This window comes from Mytilus trossulus, chromosome 1, assembly GCF_036588685.1.
Source record: "Mytilus trossulus isolate FHL-02 chromosome 1, PNRI_Mtr1.1.1.hap1, whole genome shotgun sequence".
In the NCBI taxonomy this organism is placed as follows: domain Eukaryota; kingdom Metazoa; phylum Mollusca; class Bivalvia; order Mytilida; family Mytilidae; genus Mytilus; species Mytilus trossulus.
In genome coordinates this window covers 102,805,455-102,828,822 of record NC_086373.1, presented here as the reverse complement: position 1 = coordinate 102,828,822, position 23,368 = coordinate 102,805,455, and the positions used below count along the sequence as shown (strand labels likewise).

The 23,368-nt window shown below is 32.3% G+C and overlaps 1 protein-coding gene across 6 annotated transcripts in view; it reads left to right on the top strand.

Moving 5' to 3' along the window:
• Positions 1-1,334: 1,334 nt before the first annotated feature.
• The window catches only part of LOC134694369 (phospholipid-transporting ATPase ABCA1-like), a 63,634-nt gene continuing 41,600 nt past the window's right edge, over positions 1,335-23,368 (top strand). For 3 of the 6 annotated variants that reach the window (XM_063555384.1, XM_063555391.1, XM_063555376.1), the window contains exons 1-15: positions 1,335-1,485; positions 4,059-4,155; positions 8,728-8,824; positions 11,474-11,618; positions 13,122-13,243; positions 13,694-13,818; positions 14,658-14,924; positions 15,647-15,724; positions 16,586-16,889; positions 17,278-17,421; positions 17,901-18,056; positions 19,661-19,798; positions 21,609-21,764; positions 22,273-22,419; positions 22,916-23,071. In XM_063555384.1, the coding sequence (XP_063411454.1) occupies positions 4,090-4,155; positions 8,728-8,824; positions 11,474-11,618; positions 13,122-13,243; positions 13,694-13,818; positions 14,658-14,924; positions 15,647-15,724; positions 16,586-16,889; positions 17,278-17,421; positions 17,901-18,056; positions 19,661-19,798; positions 21,609-21,764; positions 22,273-22,419; positions 22,916-23,071 (2,101 nt within the window). In that variant the 5' untranslated portion in view covers positions 1,335-1,485; positions 4,059-4,089. The other 3 variants (XM_063555415.1, XM_063555399.1, XM_063555407.1) reach the window with 3 other exon arrangements.

Below are 23,368 nucleotides of genomic sequence, written 5' to 3'. Positions count from 1 at the left end.
ACCATTTAAACACGATTACATCCTTCATAATCATACTTTAGAACTAATAACATCTGCAAAATATCTTGGCGTAACCCTACAGTCTAACTTAAAATGGAACATTCACTACAACAACATCGTATCAAATGCAAATAAATCTCTTGGCTTTCTTAGGCGAAACTTAAAAATTTCTAACTCCAGTATCAAATCCCGTGCTTACCAATCAATAGTGAGACCAAAACTTGAATATGCCTGTAGTCTATGGGATCCACACACAGCAGATTATAAAAATAAGCTAGAGATGGTACAGAGGCGTGCGGCCCGATATGTATGTAACAATTACCACAACACCAGTAGTGTTACATCCATGTTAAACGAACTACAATGGCCCTCACTCAGTGAGCGCCGCCTCAAAACCAGACTTATCATGTTCTACAAGGTCATCCATGGACTCATTGCAATCCCATCACTAGTCCTCATACCATCAGATACTAGAACAAGAAAATTACATACTCAAACGTTTAGGCAAATATCCACCTCTAAAGACAGCTACAAATGGTCATTCTTTCCGCAAACAATCATTCAATGGAACTTGTTGCCACAAGTTGTGGTAGCAAGTCAAACCATTGAAATTTACAGAGATCAGTAGACACCAACTGTTCTCCACAACATAATTTAATTCTAAAAATAACAATGTACATATTTTTTAATCACTTGTTGTTTTCTTTCATGTAAATATCACCAAGTATTCTAATAAGTTAAAGATAAATTTTTGTTCATATTTTTTAATCATATACTCCGCGCATGCAACAGTTCGTAATCTTCAATAATAATGAAGCTGTAACTGTATATCAGAAGAAGAAGAAGATTTGCTTTCAATTCAGTGCAAACAAAAATACCCTCTAAGAGTGATAATTTTTTCCCTCTAAAGAAGGATTATCCCTCTATACAGGTATAATCACCATACAGGGAGTTTGTTCCAACCTGTTCCAATGGATAGAAACAAGTTCCTGTGAAATAAGTTCTGAAGAGCATTTAAACCGTATTTTTCCCTACCAGTGTTAACACTTTCTTCTGTTTTACTTTTGTTTTCTTTATTTGTCTGTGGAGAGCAGAGTTCAGCTTTGTTTTCTGAAATTTTGGTGTAGTTGTAGTCATATTTTTGTCTTTGTTATCTTTTCTACTTTTAAATCTTAAACCGGAAATAACAATGTGCGGGAAAAATTATAGAGAACGGTACCGAGGTAGGATATTTCCATTCACGGAATAATTGTTACATAAACATTGTTTTCGAGCTTCTCTATGTTCGAGGTTTAAATTGACCCTAAAATCCTCACGTTCTAATTCCGAACATCCGCGTGTTTGAAGTTTCCGGTTCACTAAATAGGTAGAACTGAAGATTTCGTTTGTAAAAATAGGTAGAACTAGCATTGTGTTTGTAATATAACATGTGATTTTGAAAGAAAACCTATAGACGAATGGCAAAATGAATTTGTGAATATATAGGTAAGCTTATATTGGATACATCATTTACATGTAAATATATTGATGAGGAATAATTTGTGAGTATAACACTTTACAGAAAATTAGGAATGACTATCTCATGTTCAATGACAATGTATTTACATTATTTACTTTTTAATTATATGTTTATTTGTATCAAATTTTCCTAAAGAATTATTTATGTTTAAAAAAAAATAAAAGAATAACTACTCTATAGTCATATAGATTATTTATGATTCTGTAAAACCTGGGAAATTATACATGTAGGTTTGTAGCGCCACACACCTTATCGCTATTTTTCCGCCATTACTGGATATCACACACGTTCATGTAACATTTTGACGTCACAATACAAAATATCTGACTCCATAATGGAAAAGTGTTTGTTGTATGCGTCAAAAGTTTAAGCGGCTTGGTCAGCTGGGATAAGGGATAAGGTGTATTGTCCATTTCAAACTTGTACTAATGTCAGCCTGTACCACTGCTTACTTGTATCATTGCAAACTTGACCAACTAATTTAAGGTTTACCAACATACTTTGGCAAAAATGGTTGTGTATTACACTAGCTGACATTTCTCAAAACATGCTGAATACAGACAAATCTGTGTAATTTGAAAAGTTTTTAAGCCTTACAGACACAGCACCAACAACATTTAGATGCATTTGTTTTATGTTTTATAAAGATAAAAACTTTAGTGGATTGTATCTAAACATTTTCTTTCCTTGCTGTAGGTGGTATAAAAATAAGCAGTGGTAAAGTCTTTGAGATTGTCCCCCTCAGGTAATGATTGTATTGTATCATATTGATTGAAATGGACAATAGAAATCAACACAACAAAGGTTATTTAAATAGTGTAAATGAGTGGACTGTGTCAGATAAAACGCATGTGTTTGTTTATTTCACTATCAAGGACAGAAAATGTTCATTTAAAATCAATAAAGGTTTTTAAAACTTTTTAAAACATGGAATGGATGCAATTAGTGAATGTAATATTTATTTCTCTATGTGCTGCCAGCTTTTAAAACTTTTCAAATTGTACAGTTTTTTTCTGTGTTTGAACAGAGACCATTTATGGGGATATAACACAGACATAATCATGATAATACTTGACATGCACATGTATACATACATGAATATATATATATGTTATATAGTGAATAATATATGGCAAAATCTGTATCATATGCCGTATCATCCTGAGATACCAATATCAGGCCTGAGGGATGATATTGGTCGAGGGGCATACCGCATGTGATACGGTTTTGTACATGTTTCATACACTTTATCATACATTTCAACAAGAGGGTACATATGAACTGCAGTCTGCTGTCTGATCCCTGCACCTGGGTTACCTTCATTTCTTCTTTTGTCTTGTTTTAAAAGCTTTGAAAAACTGCTCAATCACTCATCCAAGTAGTACTGTACCTGAGTTACCTTTCAATTTGCTCACTGTTGTTTAAAAAAAATATGTTTATTGTACTTTTTTGTGTGTTTTGTATGGTAAAAATGTATTTCATTGATTTCTTTTTTGTTCTGCATTTCGTGTGTCAGAAATATTAAAACTCCACGTTTGTGACGTCACATTCCAAACAATGACGTCATTCAATAAATTTCATCAAGCCTGAATGACTGTTTATTTTGGACCCATTTTGAGGGGAAAAAATTCTGAAGAAACTTGCATAAATTAAAACAGAGTTTATGTAAAATTGAAAAAAAAAACAAGTAGGGGTGTGACTTAGGTGCGATAAAAGGTAGGGGTGTGATAAATTTTTTTATCATATGTTTAGTAGTAAATACAGTAGTTTTGCATATACATGATATATGTGATAAATAGCCTGCTGTTTAATTCATATCGCGCAACTTTGATGCGCACCCTTTATCGCATACCCTTTATCACACCCCTACCCTTTATCGCACCCCTTACCTTTATCACACCCCTACTTTTTTTTTTTTTTTTTTTTTACATAAAGTCAGTTTTAATTTTTTTTTTTACCAAAAAAAATTTCCTCAATTTTTTTTTTTTAATGACGTCATTGTTTGGTATGTGACGTCACGAACGTCGTTTTCATATTGTATGTAACGTCAAGAACGTCAAGTTTTTATAGTTTTTGGCACACTAAATACAACTATAAAAAATACAAAAATAAACAAAATATTTTTAAAACAACAGCACGCAAATTGTAAGGTAACCAAGGTGCTTCGGATTAGTAATTGAGCAGTTCTTTTAAGGCCTTTGAAACAAGACAAAAGTAGAACTGAAGGTAACCCAGTGCTATGGATCAGAAAACAGTTCATATAATACTCTTCTGTTGAAACATATGATAAAGCGTATATTACATGGCAAAATCCGTATCACCCTCAACCAATATCATCCCTCGGGCTTAAAGGCCCTTGGGCTGATATTGATGTCTCAGGATGATACGACATATGATACAGATTTTGCCATGTATTATTCTCTATAAAGGGTGTACATCAAAGTTGTGTGATATGGATTAAACAGCAGGATTTTTATCAAATATTCAAAACTGGTGTATTTACTACTAAATGTATGATAAATATATGTAAATATTTTAGATGATCATAGAAATAAAACAATAGTCTAAGGATGGGTTTTGGAACACAACTTAGAATACTCCTATGGAAGAACTTTACTATCAGGAAAAGACAAAAGGTAAGATTCTTTCCTTAAATAGTTTATGCATGAAATACAATATCTAAAGAATATATTTGAATTAACACAGGTCTTCCATGAGAGGGAAAACAAAATATAACAAGTTTACAGTTAAGTATACAGGTGTTTGAACATCAAATAGATATAGGAAGATGTGGTGTGAGTGCCAATGAGACAACTCTCCATCCAAGTAACAATTTAAAAAGTAAACCATTATAGGTTATCAAAGCATTATTTGGTATAACTTAGGTAAAAGTTGGTGAAGAATTTAGAATTCAATGTTTAATTTTTCATGTATATGTAATAGACTTCATGTAATGATGTATGTGGGACCTAAAAGCTTCAACAGCCAAACATTTTGACTTAAATTTCTAATCAAATATACAAGAATTTGAAAATAAATAGTTTTTCTCGAAATTCACTTTTGAATTCCTTTAATTTTTGGATTTCTCTTTTACAAACCATACAGTAGTCGACATCACTGATTCATATAAATATGTAACGTTGAAGAATATTTATGTGCACAATCAACATTTGTGTAACTATGCACATGAAGAAAATGTAACTTAAATAAAGGAAAGGATAATAAGTTGATGTCCATTAGACAAAAATCTCTAAATTATCAGGAAATTAATATACCAAAAGAACACTTTTTTATTGCTGTTCTTCATCTTGACAACTTTGAAATGAAGAACCCTCTCAATAGTCCTATTTGATAGACTTTAGTCTTATTATCAGTCTTCTACAACTTTGAAGTACTTTATTTACCCTTGTTATGTAATTTTCCTAGAAATTAATTAATACATGTACATGTATCAATGCCATGTTTCCTATAGTACAACAATTTCCCTCTAATTATTTTTTTATCAGAATGTTCAATCAATTTCATTAGAGGAAATTGATGAGGAAGTTTACAGATATAAAACACAAAAATACAATGCTTGTATAATTTTGATTTTCTTTGACACCAGAACTTTACACATAATACATTATGCTTCAGTTATTGAAGATCCATATTATTTAAACACGAATAATATCTCCTACATTTGCATAATACATGTAGTTTTTTGTACTCTCAGTTTTTTTCTGATATCTTTTTTTTAAGGCCCAACTAGGATAGTAGAGGGGCATTATGTTTTCTGGTCTGTGCATTCGTCCTTCTGTCGGTCCTTCGGTCCGTCTGTTCATTCGTTCAGGTGAAAGATTTTGGTCAAGGTAGTTTTTGATGAAGTTGAAGTCCAATCAACTTTAAACTTAGTACACATGTTCCCTATGATATGATCTTTCTAATTTAATTGCCAAATTAGACTTTTGACCCCAATTTCACGGTCCACTGAACATAGAAAATGATAATGGGAGTGAGGCATCTGTGTACTATGGACACATTCTTGTTTTGATATAAAATGAGGAGATCAGAATGATTGCCAATGAGACAACTTATAATCCACATAAGTGACCTACTAATAGTTGAGGGTTTAAGCAATTATAAGTCACAATTATGCATGCATTCAACAATGTGTGAAACTTAAATTGGTTTAAAAGACTTATATTCTGTTTAACTCAAATTACATTCATATGCATATATACACCTAGCTGTATAATTATATACATTTTTTGGCAGCTTGACTAATTAAATAGTCGGTTGTGCCAGCTTATATAGAGTCTTGGATCAGTTAAAATTGTATATGAACCAAAAATGTAAACTTATCTTTTAACTTAATCAAATCAAATCAAATTATTTATTGGTGTAAAATCAAAGTTTTTAATTGTAACCAAGGCTAACATCTCAATTCTAACACATATAATGTACACAATTCAATTTTAACAAATAACAGCCAATTATTTCAATTTGGAATTATTTTTAATTATGGAGTTTGCATAATTTCTTGTGCTTGAATTGAAATTCCTTGTTTATTCTGCATTGTTTATAATGTTTTGAGTTGTTTCTATACCGTGTATTTTGTATCTTTCTGGAACATTGAGCGGGAGCCAAAATATCCTTTTGGGCAGTTTTGGAACCATAGAGCTGAGGGCTAAATTATTCTTAAAGATGCCATAATTTCTATTTCTAGATGGCCACAATGCAAACAGAAAAAATAAGGTGTATTAAATTGCCTAATATCACAATATTTTAGAATACTTTATTTTTTTTAAATGGGTAGTTGTAAAATTGTTCTACTTATTTATTTATCTTTCCTCTGAAAAGTAAGACTTCATACCAGACTACTTGGTGACATATAGTAACTGTTGTTAATTTCTGTGTCATTTGGTCTCTTTTGAGGAGTTGTCTCATTGGCAATTACACCACATCTTCTTAATTGTAATTGTACATAATTTATATGCATTTTGTCAATCTCCTTTAGGAGGAAACAAAGTATGATGATGATGAACATTAAAAAATATATTTTAAATCTATTTGTTATATATTGTATATTTTGAAATTATACATTTTTCATACAACTACATTTGATAAAATAAAAAGAGATGTATTGTACATGTATTGATGAGACTGCAACCCAACGCATTTCACCGATAAAATAAAATCATTAGAAAATTTGGCATAAATGTTCAATACCATGAATACCAAATAATTGTAATTAAATATGTCCATTTAAATTGTTAAGAAATTTGTCTGACACTGAGTGTATTTGTACTCTATAACATGATTGTGTAACAGAATACATGTTCTAGGTAAAACTTTAACAAAGGAGAAGGCCACTATATAGAACGATAGCTATATTTATTGATCCTCTTCAATAGCAATAGCCATGTGATTCTATTGTGTAAAAATATCATTCCAGGTCCTGTTATGATATAAGTAGATTTTGTTAAATTGATGACGAAATTATGTACATGTACTTATTAAACTTGTATGACATTGAATACAAAAATAGATTTCAAGTTTAACATGTTTAAGTACAAGTGTATTTAATTCTTAAGTGATACATATTTTCTCCTATTTTGTCCACTCATTTCAGTTAAAATAATCATTAGAACAGAGTTTATAAGAGCAGAATATAAATCAAAGCATATTGTAATAACAGAATTTGGTTAAATTTAGTTGAAAATGCAAACTTTGTCATATAAATGTAAATACATTTATGTCGGAATAACCAATGCATTAAACATGTTAAAGTCAAAGACATTGTTTGTATACTCTTCAGCCTCTTTCAGGAGGTATTTACTGGCTTAAGTAAAATAATAAGAGCGTTCCAAGATAGTTTTTGTGTCCAAGATTTACCCCCATCTACCATAGTAAGGGGCATTATGTTTTCTGTTCTCTTTAAGAAATGCCTCTGTTTTTCCATCTTATATCTGGTAAGGGAGTGTCTAGTTAAGTTATTACACTGTGAAGTTTGTGAAAAATCAACATGTCAAATAACTTGGTGCACATGTTTTATCTTATGTGAACTTTTTTAAAATTTAGAAAGTCAATTACTGTAGCTTGACCCTGATTGCATAAAAATGCTATAAATGAAGCGTCAAATTAGATACATTTTCTGGTTTAAGTTTGCCATCGAGTTGTGATTGCATTGCCTTGAATCTCAGTACACGTTCATTCTAACTGTTAAGCATCTTCAATTTTTGAAACTTTTTTCACATTTAGTCCTTTTTGCTCACCTCATATGGAATTACTTTAGTTGGAGAGCCGTGGTGTAGTGGTTAGTGCATCGGACTACTAACACAAAGGTTCCTGGTTCGATTCTCGTTTGGGATGAAAATTTCAGGAACTCAATTTTCGGCTCTCCCTTAACACCATTTACGAGTATGGTCTTGAGGAAACGATGATAGTCCGTCGGAAGGGGACGATAAATGGCTGACCCGTGTTAAGAGAGAGCCATATCTCTTGCACGTTAAAGACACCCTTGTAGATTTCGAAAAAGAGTAGGCTAATGCCGCTACAAGGCAGCACTCCCACCCTCAAAGTGGAAAGGGATTAATATAAGTTGCAAAACTTGTTTCCCAATCCACTCTAAATAAATATGTTTAAACTAACTTTAGTTGCTACTGTTGAACAATTTCTGTTATAATACTGAATAATACCACACTAATAGAATTAAGTTGATCTTTTTCCATGTTGAGTAAGTTAAACAATATTATATTTGTATATATTATTGACCTTATAAGATACATGAGATGTGAATAAAATAGACAACTTTCAAGTTCGATGCATTTCAGTCCAAAATTCTGGTTGTAGTGAACATCATACGTGTGTTGAGGTGCGTTGTAACTTCAGTTTCGATGTTGAGTGAGTGGTTGGTAAACTTTAACTCTATATTGTACGAATCATGCGGCAAATTGAATTCTCATAATTGACAGTCAGCACTGCTGTCATTAGGGAATTATGATTAAGTACATACGAAACAACATTTATTTCTAGTTTATCCTGCACAATGACGATCACTAAGATGCTTGATGAATGTTGATAGTGCAGGGTTATAGGCGACATCCTCTATCTGGTAAATGACGTCACAAAGGTGCGCATAATTGACGAGTTTTCTCCAGTGACAAATGAACTCGAAAGTGGTCTATTGTATCAAATAAGTAACATATTATAAATTTTCTTTGTAGTTTCGCTTGTTTGCTGAGATTGTATTTCCCTTAGCCTTGTTTTTGATTCTTGTGATAGTAAGAACACGACCAGATCTCAAAGTCAATCAACCAGAATGTAAGTAATTCTTCTGTCTATCATTTTAAATTAACCTGTTCTGGAAAAAAGGGGAGGGGATGAACTTCTGATGTATTTTGAATTGTTTTGATTCCAAACGTATAAAAAAACAATGAATTTATTTTTTGTAAAATCAAACTAACATGTAAGTTTAATATTTGACCCTTTGGACCTTAATGTGGATCAATTTAAAAAGGGGACCCAAATTAAAAATCTATTTACACAGTTAGATTTAGCATATATATATCAAAGAACACCAAGAATTCAATTTTTCATGAAATCAAACTAACGTTTAATTTTGGACCCTTTGGACCGTAATGTAAACCAATGTGAAAATCAGTACCCAAAATTAAAAATCTAAATACACAGTTGGATAAAGCATATATCATGTCTTTATTATCTTTTTTCTATTTGGTTATACCTATTCATTTATATGGTACAATTTAAAAACTGAGTCAAACAGTTATGGGGAGTCATATTTACTCAATTTATATCATACAGCACAAGATATAATGAAGAAATATAACTTCTTTTTTTTTTTTTTTTTTTTTTTTTTTTTTTTTTAAATTAATCCAGAATTAGAATATTGAACAACATGTAGACCTGGTATTTATTACATGAATGTGTTAAATTTAAGATTGGAATTTATTATGCACCTTAAAGTACCACTCATTACCTGACAGACCTGCCAAGTTTCATGATTTATGGGGATTTCCCCCATGAGAAGTCTCTTCCAGACTTTTAAAATCCTTAACTACATAAACTAAATGCATAAAAACTGGCATTCAAGGGACTGAAATTGCATTTAATCACACATGCACTCATACTTACCCATAGAGTATTAGGCTTTGAACAATATTAGCATGTAGAAGACATGCATTATGTTTTCTTGTTCTTAAGATACCCCATGGAGATTTAAAAAAAAAACAAGTATACTAAATTTGTATGATTCTTTTATTCTTGATGATTCAAAATCAGTCAAATTTTACCTGTAATTTATTTATATGAATATTTTAGACATTTAACTGATGACATAAAAATACTACTTGAGGGAATGTTTTACCTGAGGTGAACTATTGGACATTCTGTGGGAAAGTGTCTGGACCATAAAACACTAAACTGATATAATCTAAATTGAATTGTCATGAATTATGACATATAAAAAATGTATAATATGAGATATACATGTATTATGTTGCCATTTTGTAAAAGAGGTTTTATAGAAATTTGATATTTTTCTATTGATTTTAAATTGCTAGTTTTAATAATTTAAAACCCATAATGAGATACAGAATTTCTTTCCTTGCATTTACACATACTGAATTGAAAAAAAATATTTGCATTTAACTTATTGGCTTATAGAATTGAGAATGGAAATGGGAAATGTGTCAAAAAGACACAACCTGACACCACATCTTCCTATATCTATAAAGCAGAAAACATTTACATGTTTTACTGTACATTATAAGACATTCAGTTTAAGCATTAAGTGTTTCCCTTGTCCATATCATCCATACCTACATTCGAAAATAATTTTCTGTTCTCCAGCTTTAGTTTGCCGTAACCAAATATTATGAAACTTACAAAAAATGTATACACAATGCTAAATACCATAGAACACAGATCAAGTTCAAATTTGGGTGGTGTTTCTTTAACAGTTTTTGGTTTATGCCCTTTTATAATGTTATATGCATACAAGGTCATCATCTTTGTTCCATGGAGTTATGCTTTAATTTTGTGTTGCTAATGTAAACTTATACTGAATCAAAAGGGACATTAAAACTCACAAGTGAAAAATAGCTGACAAAGCCATATAGTGAAAAAAGACCAACAGAAAAAAATAATATACAAAACACAACATAGAAAACTAAAGATTGAGCCACACAAACCCAACCAAAAACTGGGGATCTCATGTGCTCTGGAAGGGTAAGGAGATTCTGCTCCTTATGTGGCATTTGTCATGTTGCTTCTGTTTTTGTGCAACCTGGTAATAAGTTAATTTGGGTAGTTCAGAGTATACCATGGGATTTTTTGTCTCATGTAAATTTATCCAAAACTTAAAGATGTCATGATATTATTTGTCTTGTTTAATTTACCCCATAATTAGTATACCATTTATTAAATTAAATCTTTCTTTTCCATAAACCTGACGAAATGACAGTGAATTGATAACTGTGCCACATTTAAGCTTTGTCTCCTTTTTTCTTTCTTTATGTAATCATGGTAATATGTCATTGTTTTTCTAGTTTTAAGATAAATTATAATATACAATTATAGCCTTTGTTTGAGGTTGATATAAGGATATATTGACCAGGAAGAGGTATATTGAATGAGGACTTAGTCTTATGTCAATATACTTCTATTGGTCAATTTACCCTGTATTAGTTTGTGATTAGGTTTGTTAATGGAGAACCACTAGTGGTAAGTCAATGACATTTGGAATGTAGTTGTATAAGCATTGGTACATCTCAATAACATGGAGATTGTTTGGCCCTGTACCTGCAGTCATGGTTCATTGACTATGAACATTTTGAACTCTTTGCATGTTAAAGTATTTGTATTTTAATTCAACATTTTCATTTTACTATCAAAACAACAAAAAGTTATACATATATCCCTGTGTTTACTGTTTATATTTCTATTTTGAAGGTCATTTTGATGGCAATGCTATGCCGAGTGCTGGCACTTGGCCCTTTCTACAATCATTGGTGTGTAATGCAGAGAACAGATGTTACCAGACAGTTACAGCTGATGAGGCTGCGGGTACAACAGCCACAGGAAATCCACAGGCTTTGTAAGTATTGACTCTGTAAAGTAAAAATTTTAAGTTTTTAGCTCACCTGGCCCGAAGGGCCAAGTGAGCTTTTCCCATCACTTTGCGTCCGTCAACGTCGTCCATTGTCTTTAACTTTTACAAAAATCTTCTCCTCTGAAACTGTTGGGCCAAATTTAATTAAACTTGGCCACAATCATCATTGGGGTATCTAGTTTTAAAAATGTGTCCGATGACCCGGTCAACCAACCAAGATGAACGCCACGGCTAAAAATAGAACATAGGGGTAAAATGCAGTTTTTGGCTTTTAACTCAAAAACCAAAGCATTAAGAGCAAATCTGACATAGGGTTAAATTGTTCATCAGGTCAACATCTATCTGCCCTGAAATTTTCAGATGAATCGGATAAACCTTTGATGGGTAGCTGCCCCTGAATTGGTAATTTTAAGGAAATTTTGCTGTTTTTGGTAATTATCTTGAATATTATTATAGATAAAGATAAACTGTAAACAGCAACAATGTTCAGCAAAGTAAGATTTACAAATAAGTCAACATGACCAAAATGGTCACTTGACCCCTTTAGGAGTTATTGCCCTTTATAGTCAATTTTTAACCATTTTTCGTAAATCTTAATAATCTTTTACAAAAATCTTCTCTCCTGAAACAACAGGGCCAAATTAAACCAAACTTGGCCACAACTATCATTGGGTTTTTAGTTTAAAAAAATGTGTGGCGTGACCTGGCCAACCAACCAAGATGGCCGCCACAGCTAAAAATTGAACATAGGGGTAAAATGCAGTGTTTGGCTTATAACTCAAAAACCAAAGCATTTAGAGCAAATCTGACAAGGGTAAAATTGTTCATCAGGTCAAAATCTATCTGCCCTGAAATTTTCAGATGAATTGGACAACCCTTTGTTGGGTTGCTACCCCTGAATTTGTAATTTTAAGGAAATTTTGCTGTTTTTGGTTATTATCTTGAATATTATTATAGATAGAGATAAACTGTAAACAGCAATAATGTTCAGCAAAGTAAGATCTACAAATAAGTCAACATGACCGAAATTGTCAGTTGACCCCTTTAGGAGTTATTGCCCTTTATAGTCATGTTTTAACCATTTTTTCGTAAATCTTAGTAATCTTTTACAAAAATCTTCTCCTTTGAAACTACTTAATTATAGATAGAGATAATTGTAAGCAGGTAGAATGTTCAGTAAATTAAGATGTACAAACACATCACCAAAACACAATTTTGTCATGAATCCATCTGTGTCCTTTGTTTAATATTCATAGACCAAGGTGAGCGACACAGGCTCTTTAGAGCCTATAGTTTATTATTGCAAGTAATTCTACTGGTTGAGAATCTCAAAATTAAGATTCAAATATCTATTTCATATATGTATGCAAATTTTTGTAAAATCATAATGATTAATTGTGAATAAGTTCTAAAAAATGTGTAACATGGATGCCTTTAACACACTTTTGATTTTGTAAATAACAAGACATGAAATTTTACATTTCCTAGGATAACTAGAATTTTGACAGATATAGGACAATTAGCAGATCCTGTACTTATACAGAACTTACTAAGAGATGGACAGATTATATTTAGAGTACTTGGCATGATCATAAATGGAACAGCAACAGGTTTGTACAACTTCAACTTATAAGGAATAAGTAAAGATTTCTTTCATCTAAAATTACTTCATTTGTTATGTGATCAAATATTTTTAAATAAGTCGAACCCCTTGGAAATACAAATTGTATAGAAAATTGTAAGCTCTCTAAAAGCCTTCATTTCATGTGAAGTGTTTATGAAATTCATATTAAGAGTTTGTGTCAATTATATTAATTTATATTGAATTTGTATTGTAAAAATGTAAGGCCTTGCGCACATATTTCTAGCTGAATTATATATGCAAGTTCTTGGAGGATTTGATCATCTGGCTGATCCACTACTTTTGCAGCAGTTATTGCCCTTTTAAAATTGATTTATATTGTGTATTGTAGTGGGGTATAAATCTGTAAAACATTTTAACCAATTCTACATTTGCAGGAGTTATTTCCCCTTTAAATGTGGTTTATTGTCTATTGTAGGTGGTCTCAACTTAGGAAACATAGTGACTAATCCTACAGACCTGAGGAACCAGATCATTAACAACAATATCAGTCTGTCTCCTGATGTAATAGATCAGTTACTTAATGCAACAATCAATCCAGCTGTAAGTCAATATTTTTGCTTGAACACAACACACAACAGTCACAAAATATGTATTGACCAATTAGCCACATTATATGTAGTGACCAATTAGCCACATTATATGTAGTGACCAATTAGCCACATTATATGTAGTAACCAGTGACCACAATATACTATTATGTCATGAATGTTGAGACCAAAGCCACAATTTCAGGCACAATATAAATGATATATGTAGACACTAATAATAATATTTTCTATAAAGTTGCATTACTATTAGTAAATATCAGTTCGATTTTCAATTTGTTTATTAATTATGTTCCAATTAACATTGATAGGAAAAGTCAAAGGAACCTTAAATTACTCTTTGACTTCATCCAGGTTGAGGTCAATTTTGGATGTGACCAATATGGTACATGGCAAATTGTTCCATGAGCATATTTTTTTTTGTAAAAATCAACAATTTCGAATTTGAAGTGGTTGATGTAAAAATTCTGTGAACCTGTATATTTTCATGACATTATATATAAATAAAAGAGTACAAAAATGCATTATTAACATAACCAACAAGACTTTTATCTGGTATTTACTGTCTAATTTTATTATGTCATTACATTTTAGCAAGGCAAAAAGCACAGTTATATTGTGAATAGCTTTCCTCAAGTTTAATTATATTTAAAATTAAAGAGGTAACACTCATCATTGCAGAATAGTTTTTTTGACAATCAGAGTTTACAAAATAACAAAGTATTTTTGATTAAGGAATGTAAGTTGCATGTTTTCTTTTTTAATCAAATTCTTATAAGCAAGCAAGCAGTAACATTTTCTGGTGTTAATATATGTCCTTTTTTCCTATCATAGGCTCCAACTGGTGTATTGATTGACTTCGGAGAATGTCGACTGATACAAAACAATGGAACATCAGGTAGTTTGCCAAACACCAACACATCTGCTCAGGATCTACGTAGTCGTGTGTGTGATAGAAACTTAAATGAGACTATTATTCTCCCGACACAGTCTATCTCAGATACAGTACAGGCACAGCTGTGTAATCTGACCCTTGTCCAGTTTGACCAGTTGTATGGATTACTTCTGTCAGCGCTCAACAATACAAGATCAAATGAAGAGGTATGAATATGATAGGGAGGTTCTATTTCTTATTGTAGAGGTAGTCCATGTGACTGTCATCATATAACTTTGTTTAAAGATTAGAGAGACCATCCTTTTAGTCTTGGTTTCCTTTTCTATGAGATGTTGTATTTATCTGAAATTTATAATAGATTTGAACTGTAAGAGATGTTGTATTTATCTGACATTTTTGGTATAGAGTTAAACTGTAAGAGATGCTATATTAACTAAAATTAAAGGTTTATTACATTGTACTGGTAAGGATTGTTCCATAAAATCAAACAAAGGGCCAAAAGAAGACACTTTGAAATCTTTCAGTGGATAAAATTGTTTTGGACAGTGAATGTATAAGACAAATTCTAAAATTGTGTTTATTGATTTTTTCTCAATGTTTAAAGTGCTTTCCGTGAATACCATGTATGTTTTAATGCAACAGCTCAAAGTAGAATCTATTTTGCAGTATGAAATGCTCTTTGAGTGAGATTTGAATTGATCTAAATAGTCATACAAAATCATACTAAATGTATCTTTTAAGACTCATCGATGAAAACAAGAATTGATTGATTGTTGGTTACTAACATTCAATGGATAAAAACAAGAAAATATTGGGTATTCAAATCACACACATAGTGCATAGTGAAAAGACATCCAGAAATCATTAATTTCTCAACAGTTGGCAGGCTTCTATACAGTATCATATGTAGAATGTTGTTCTGTTGTAGATAATAGATTATATAGAGAGGAATGGAGGACAAGAGTTACTATCTAATCCAGTAGAATTATTACAGTTAGTCAATGATGTAAGTGTCTTAGATATTCTTATTTCTTATAAATATTATAAACATTTTAATGTTGTGTCGTTGTTCTCCTCTTATATTTAATGTGTTTCCCTCAGTTTTAGTTTGGTACCCCCATTTTTTTTGTCCATGGATTTATGAGTTTTGAACAGCAGTATACTACTGTTGCCTTTATTGAAACCAAAACTGTTTGAAGATTGATTGAATGTTCATGATCAATGCCACTTCCAGAGATCATGGCTATATCAAGGTGGCAAACTGTTATTGATGGAGATAAACACTAACCTATTTTATGAAGATTTTTATGACTGTCAATGAAAGAGTAATTGGTCTTCATTGGATACACATTTTAAAGAGACTATAACTTATTATGCCCCATCTATGATAGTAGAGGGGCATAAAGTTTTCTGGTCTGTGCATCTGTCTGTTCATTCGTACGTTCAACAGTCCGTCTGTCCCGCTTCAGATTAAAGTTTTTGGTCAGGGTAGTTTTTGATAAAGCTGAAGTCCAATTAACTTAAAACTTAGTACACTTGTTGTTTATGATGTGATCTTTCTAAGTGGACAGCCAACTCAGACTTTTGACCCCAATTTCACGGCCCACTGAACATAGAAAATGAAGGTGGGAGTTTTAGGTTAGAGTTTTGGTCAAGGTAGTTTTTGATGAAGTTGAAGTCCAATGAACTTGCAACTTAGTACACATGTTCCCCATGGTATTATTTTTTAATTTTAATGCCAAATTAGATTTTTTACCCAATTTCATTGTCCGTTGAACCTGGAAAATAATAGTGCGAGTGATGTATATCAGAAGTATAAGTAGATTTAAACAAGAGTTCATTAATATTTCCATTTTATACTTGACAGTTCACGACCTTGTACCAGGATTACCAGAATGACAGAGATGTTATTGATACTGTTGAGAGCCTGTTCAATCAGCTCCAGGGAACTGCAATGGGACAGACTGTCAATGGCACTGCCTTGGTCCAGAATTTGGTGTGTGGGCGAGGGGCAACCAAATGTAGACCTGGATATTATATAGCTGGAGCTAGTTGTCTCCCCTGTAAGATAGGAACATTCCAGCCTAATGCTGATCAAGGATCCTGTATACAATGTGAAGATAACCTAAAGACTAATTCTACAGCCTCTACCACTGAGAACGACTGTCAAGGTAGGTCTCATTATTTGGATATGTAATTGTAGCCAGAGAGGTTTTGTGAGAGGCATATTACTGAAAAAATATTGGAATTATAGGAATTGAAAACAGTTCTGAAGATTATACAGTTTCAGTTAGCTATATATAGCTAAAAATTCAAAACATATTTAAAGATATTACTTTAATTAGGCAATATTTAAACCTCTGTATACAATTTTCTTTAACAACACAAAATGAATATTTGAATAAGGAATAACAAATTTTCATACTAAAAAACATGAAGAATTAAAATTAAATCATATTATGATACAATGGTAGCTTTTTAAGCACATTGTCTGACAAGTGTCATAGAAAGAAAAAGCGGGATAACTGATACAATAAACATCGATTCTATTTTATGTAGTGAATTGTGGAGCAGGACAGGAGGGAGATGATGATTGTTCCAATTGTAAGTCAGGTTATTATAAACCATCAGCAGGGCTTTATCCATGTATGATATGTCCTCAACACAGAACATCTAACCTGGCCAGAACACAATGTAATATCTGTAAGTACCAACAAAAAGTAACTACTCATATATATTTCTGTAATATACTTCCTATAAAATTTCGGAATTTGACCTTCAGAAATTAAATTATAAAGATAATAAATAAAAAAAATAACTAAGAAGAACCTGCTAAGATTATAATGCTTGAGAAATATGAATGATTTAATTTTCTATTTTTGGTGCTTTAATGCCACTTTCAAGCTCTGTATTTAGTCTATAAAACCACAGACCTTCGAAAGGAAAACCGATGATCCTAGTGAATTAAGATTGGCTTCAAGTGCACCAACACAAGCAGGGTTCAAACTCACAACCTCAGTGTTGACTGGCTAGTGATTACAGTAGTAACTACTTAGACCATTCGATCACTTAGGCCCATAGAAATATGAATGTTCAAACTTCTAGAATTAAAGTTCTGAGAGTCAAGAATTTCATGAAAATTTATTTAACACGGATCTGTTGGATTTTATTCTTTACTTTAGTAAACTGTGCACCTGGATACAACATCAACAATGGCCAATGTATACAATGTTTGAAAGGGTACTACCAGACTGGGTATAACATGACATCATGTACAGCATGCCCAGCCAACCATGACACACAAAATACAGGGTCCAGTAAAGCTACAGATTGTCAGGGTAAGTAATGTACAGCATGCCCAGCCAACCATGACACACAAAATACAGGGTCCAGTAAATCTACAGATTGTCAGGGTAAGTAATGTACAGCATGTTCAGCCAACCATGACACACAAAGTACAGGGTCCAGTAAATCTAAAGATTGTCAGGGTAAGTAATGTACAGCATGTACAGCCAATCATGACACACAAAATACAGGGTCCAGTAAATCTACAGATTGTCAGGGTAAGTAATGTACAGCATGTTCAGCCAACCATGACACACAAAGTACAGGGTCCAGTAAATCTAAAGATTGTCAGGGTAAGTAATGTACAGCATGTACAGCCAATCATGACACACAAAATACAGGGTCCAGTAAATCTACAGATTGTCAGGGTAAGTAATGTACAGCATGTACAGCCAATCATGACACACAAAATACAGGGTCCAGTAAATCTACAGATTGTCAGGGTAAGTAATGTACAGCATGTTCAGCCAACCATGACACACAAAATACAGGGTCCAGTAAATCTACAGATTGTCAGGGTAAGTAATGTACAGCATGTACAGCCAATCATGACACACAAAATACAGGGTCCAGTAAATCTACAGATTGTCAGGGTAAGTAATGTACAGCATGTTCAGCCAACCATGAGTCTCAAAGTACAGGTCTGTAATGATTTTATATGGGTATGTGTATGTGTTATATTACCTGAATATAACAATTCTAGGCTTGAGTCATTTGTTGTCTATCAGGCCGCTCATCTATGTGGGGATGCCAATCAGGATAACAACTAGGCAATGACTGCCAAATATACCATAGTATCCCGGAATTCCTTTATATGACGTGGTTGTCTTCCGAATGAACATTGGTAATAATAAACCCAAGTATCTGTAGTTCCAAGTATATCATATTCATAACAGGTCCAGTAAATCTGCAGATTGTCAGGGTAAGTCATGATTAGCATGTCCAGTCAACCATGACAGACAAAATGCAGGGCCCAGTGAATCTAAAGATTGTCAGGGTAAGTCAGGTACAACATGCCCAGCCAACCATGACACACAGAATACAGGGTACAATAAATCTAAAGATTGTCCGGGTAAGTCAGATGCTTCATGGTACAATCAACATATAAAAAAACTAGAAAAACTTTAGTAAACTTAAAGAATTCATACCCTTACCCCATACATGGCATTAGCATCTTAGGCCCCCAATAATCAAGAAATGATGTCTAGCATACTGGTTAAAACCATTTATCGAGGGTGGTTTGATATAAACACTAAAATGTATCCTTACCATGAGCATTGGGTATTGAAGGTGTATTTTCCTTAAAGTAAAATGGAAAAGTTTAATATTGTTTTTGCTGGGTTTTTTTGACAAGCAAATTGTATTTAGGACTAAGAGCAAGCCTAGTAGTTCAAGAGTTAACATTGAATCTTATAAAAAAGACATGTTCACTTTTGTACTGACTTTGTGCACTTGGAGGTCAAATGCATACTCAGTATATTCAATTAATGAAATTTAGATAAGGCATTATATAATAATATAATAATATAATAATCGTTTTTGTAGCATTTACATGTTATTTTCCTTTAGTTCTGATATATGTGATTTTTTTTTAAAGAAATCTGCCCTGCTGGTACAGAGGGAGCCACCTGTAAGAAATGTGAGATAGATTACTACAAATCTACATCAGGAATCCAGGGGTGCATGAAGTGTCCTGAGGGGTTTACTGCAAGTGATGATAGATCTAAATGTATAAGTAAGTGTTCGGCATAGTTAGGAAACAAATAAAATATCAACTATCTTACTCTATTAACTGTATAACTGCTGTTTCTGTTTGATATTCTGGTGAAAAGATAGTGTAAATTTCCATTAGTTATATTTAAGAGTTTGTTTAAATGTTTGATTCTTTTTAACATTTGTGTTGTCAAGACAACTCTCATCTGTTATAAATAACTGCTTTGTAAAAACTGTTATCTCATATATTTTTTAAATAGTAAAGTATTTTCAACACAGTGTGACAAAATTCTTCTGATATTTCTACTAGTATACTTGAAGTTCAGTCTAGTGTTTCATATTACTTTATTCCAACATAGTAAATCTAGATGTTGACACAGAAACAACCACTAATAGGGCAACAGAGAACTATCAGTGGTTTACAGAACAAAAATGGTCCACAGAATCCTCTACAAAATCAACGCATAGTAAATTAAGTTTTAATAGAGGTTATCTCGGAAATAACAGAAATATTAGAGGATAGCAATATTTCATTTAAGAAATTTGCTTATAAAATGCTATTTGAGGTTTGGGTAGAAATGCAGAAACATGTTTAGTATTTACATGTCTGATATATTGCTATTCTCTTTTAAAAGTGGGTTCTACCCTATTTGTTACTTAATAACATGTAATGCTGAAAGGATCTAATTGGAAAGAAAAGGGAAAAGGGGTGAGAGGGGACAGGAGGTGTGAGCTCAAACAAAACAAAACTAAAGCAAACATTCTCATAAGATTCTTGGTGTAAACTTGTATATCCCTTTTGCTACTTCCTGTAATGCTTTATAATGAAGAAGTGAAGCTTGTTAACATTATACTTGATACTTTCCCTTTGACCTTGCATACTTAATCACATTCCTTTCAGTGTTGGCATATACATACATAACAAGAACCTAGAATATTTTAATTGAGGATATAATTGTCCAGCAGACTTTTGGTTTAAAATGCTAACTTTTTCAAGCGGCTTCTATTGGAATAATTATTCATATTCAGGCCCGTAGCCAGGAATTTCTGAAGGGGGGTTCGTTTGACTCACAAACTCGACTTTAATAGTCACAATTCGAACAGAACATCGACTTTAACAGTGCTTATTAGTTTTCAAGGGGGGCGTTCGTCCGAACCCCCCCTGGCTACGGGTATGATATTTCTATCAAACACTGTCTAAAGATGTATATAAATTCATGGTTTGTAATAATGTAATGCTTATGTTTAATATCGATACATTTTATAGTTAGATATTTGCATATTTTTTTAGGTCTTTTGCAATAAGATTTTGTTTTTCCCCAATTGCCTCTCCCGTCTGTATTATAGTTTCCGTTGTTGTGGCCTGCATGGTATTTAGGTTATTTCTGGAATCATGTCTTTTACCGGAAAAGATCGTAAATTTCGCAAGCCTTTATGACGTCATTTACCAGATAGAAGCTCGCCTGTATCCCAGCTCTGTAAAAAGTTTACAGCACATTCATAATCGTCATTCTGTAGGGTAGTAAAGAAATAATCCTTTTATATTTTAATTTCCCAATTATTTGATGCAGTATGAAATAAAACTTTTTCACCCGTTTGCTCAACATGTGTTGGTAATTTCTATGCATACATTTTTGTCACATGGTGATGGAAGTCACATGACAGATTCGTCACTAATCCATATCCCAGAACTTGCCTATTAAAGTTGATAAATAGGACATATATATAATAAATCATTTCAAAATTCCACTTTTATTGGTCCACATACATTTATGGATATTTTATGAATTTTACATAAGTGTAGTTATTATTTCCCTAAAATTGTTTTTCAGTGGATTGCAAAGCCGGTTCATACATAGATGGCAATAAATGTTCTCCTTGTGGTTATAGCACATACCAGCCTAAACGTGGTCAGACATCTTGTTTGTCATGTGACTCCAACAAAAATACCACAGTCACTGGATCTGACAAAAAAGATGATTGTAAAGGTAAATAAAGATTTTGTTAAATAATTAAACCAAAAAATGCTAGCAAATAAAATACATACTGTGGATTCATATTGGTTGGATACCATTTTTTTCAGATTTCAAGGGTACGGCAGAACCATGGATTAAAATGTTAAAATTACAAATTTTCTATCGGGCATGTATGCAGACTTTAGCAAAACCCAGAAATTTAATATCCATAAAGTGTAACTTTTCATCAATCCACAAACAAAATTTGATACCCACGTAAATAAATGAATCCACAGTAAATAGTTTTGTTGGAAATAATCACAAATATTTTCATGTTTTATGTGGTGAAGAAATGTACAATATTTATAAAAACCTTTTTGATAATTCCCAGTTAACCAGCCAATGCTGAAATACCAAGTCTTGGGTATCATGTTGAGAACAACTACGTTTTCTATAACTACCTATACAGTTTTGAGTGATTACAGTTCATTGAAAATAGTTCATCTTATAGACACATATATATATTATCTATCTTTTTCAGTATTCTGTGGTCCAGGAGAGGAAGGGACAGACACATGTTCTCCATGTAAAGACGACTATTATAAACCAACAGGTGGAAGGACAGCATGTTTACAATGTACAGGTCACATGACCTCTACTAAAAATGACAGAACTAAATGTACAGTTTGTAAGTATTCTCTTTACATATTTGAGATTTTACAGATACTTATACTCATTGACTTATTAATATTTAAGAATTGAATGTTTCTTTTTATAACTTCATTGGGGTGTAAATGTGTTGGCGCTTCATTCTAAAAACCCTATGAAGTTACAAAAAGAAGCATTCAATACTTATAATTACATTTTTTAGCTAGGATCATGAAAACACGAATTTTATCATTTTTGAATTTAATTCACCTGTGCACTTTATTGTGGGACCTCGTGTTATCATGAATGATAAGTTTTATTGAGTAATGCAATTGCTTAAGGAATAACATGTCATGTACAGTTAGCTAGCCAATCAGAATAACATATTTTAATGAAACATACATCTTATGTAATTATTAGGATATGAATTGTGAAAATGTTCTTGAAAAAGCACACACTTTTATATAACTGTAAATTATAAATATAGGTGAGGGGTCTCTTCCCATGTAATCAATGTATTTAAATATGTTTTACAGTATATTGTGATAGTGGCTATTTCTATAATGCTGGAGACAAAACCTGTAAACCTTGCCGAAAAGGAGATTATAAAAGTGATAGAGGAATGGCAAAGACATGTGATTCATGCACAGCTCGATATGAGGTGATAGGCAACCCTGGAACTCAGTGTAAAAGTAAGTCTATGATTCACACATGTCAGGCTTGCACAGCTTGTTATGAAGTAATAGGCAACCCTGGAACTCAGCGTAAGTCTATGATTCACACATGTTAGACTTGCAAACCTCAATATAAAGTGATAAACAACCCTTGAACTCGGTGTAAAAGTAAGTACATATTTCACACAGATTTGGCAGGTTTGTAATGAATAACACAAATGAATTAAAAACTGAAAGAGGATGTTTTACTACCTTAGTTTTGAGTTCCTTTGAATGGTAATTACCATGAGATTTAATGTATGTATCAGATATATT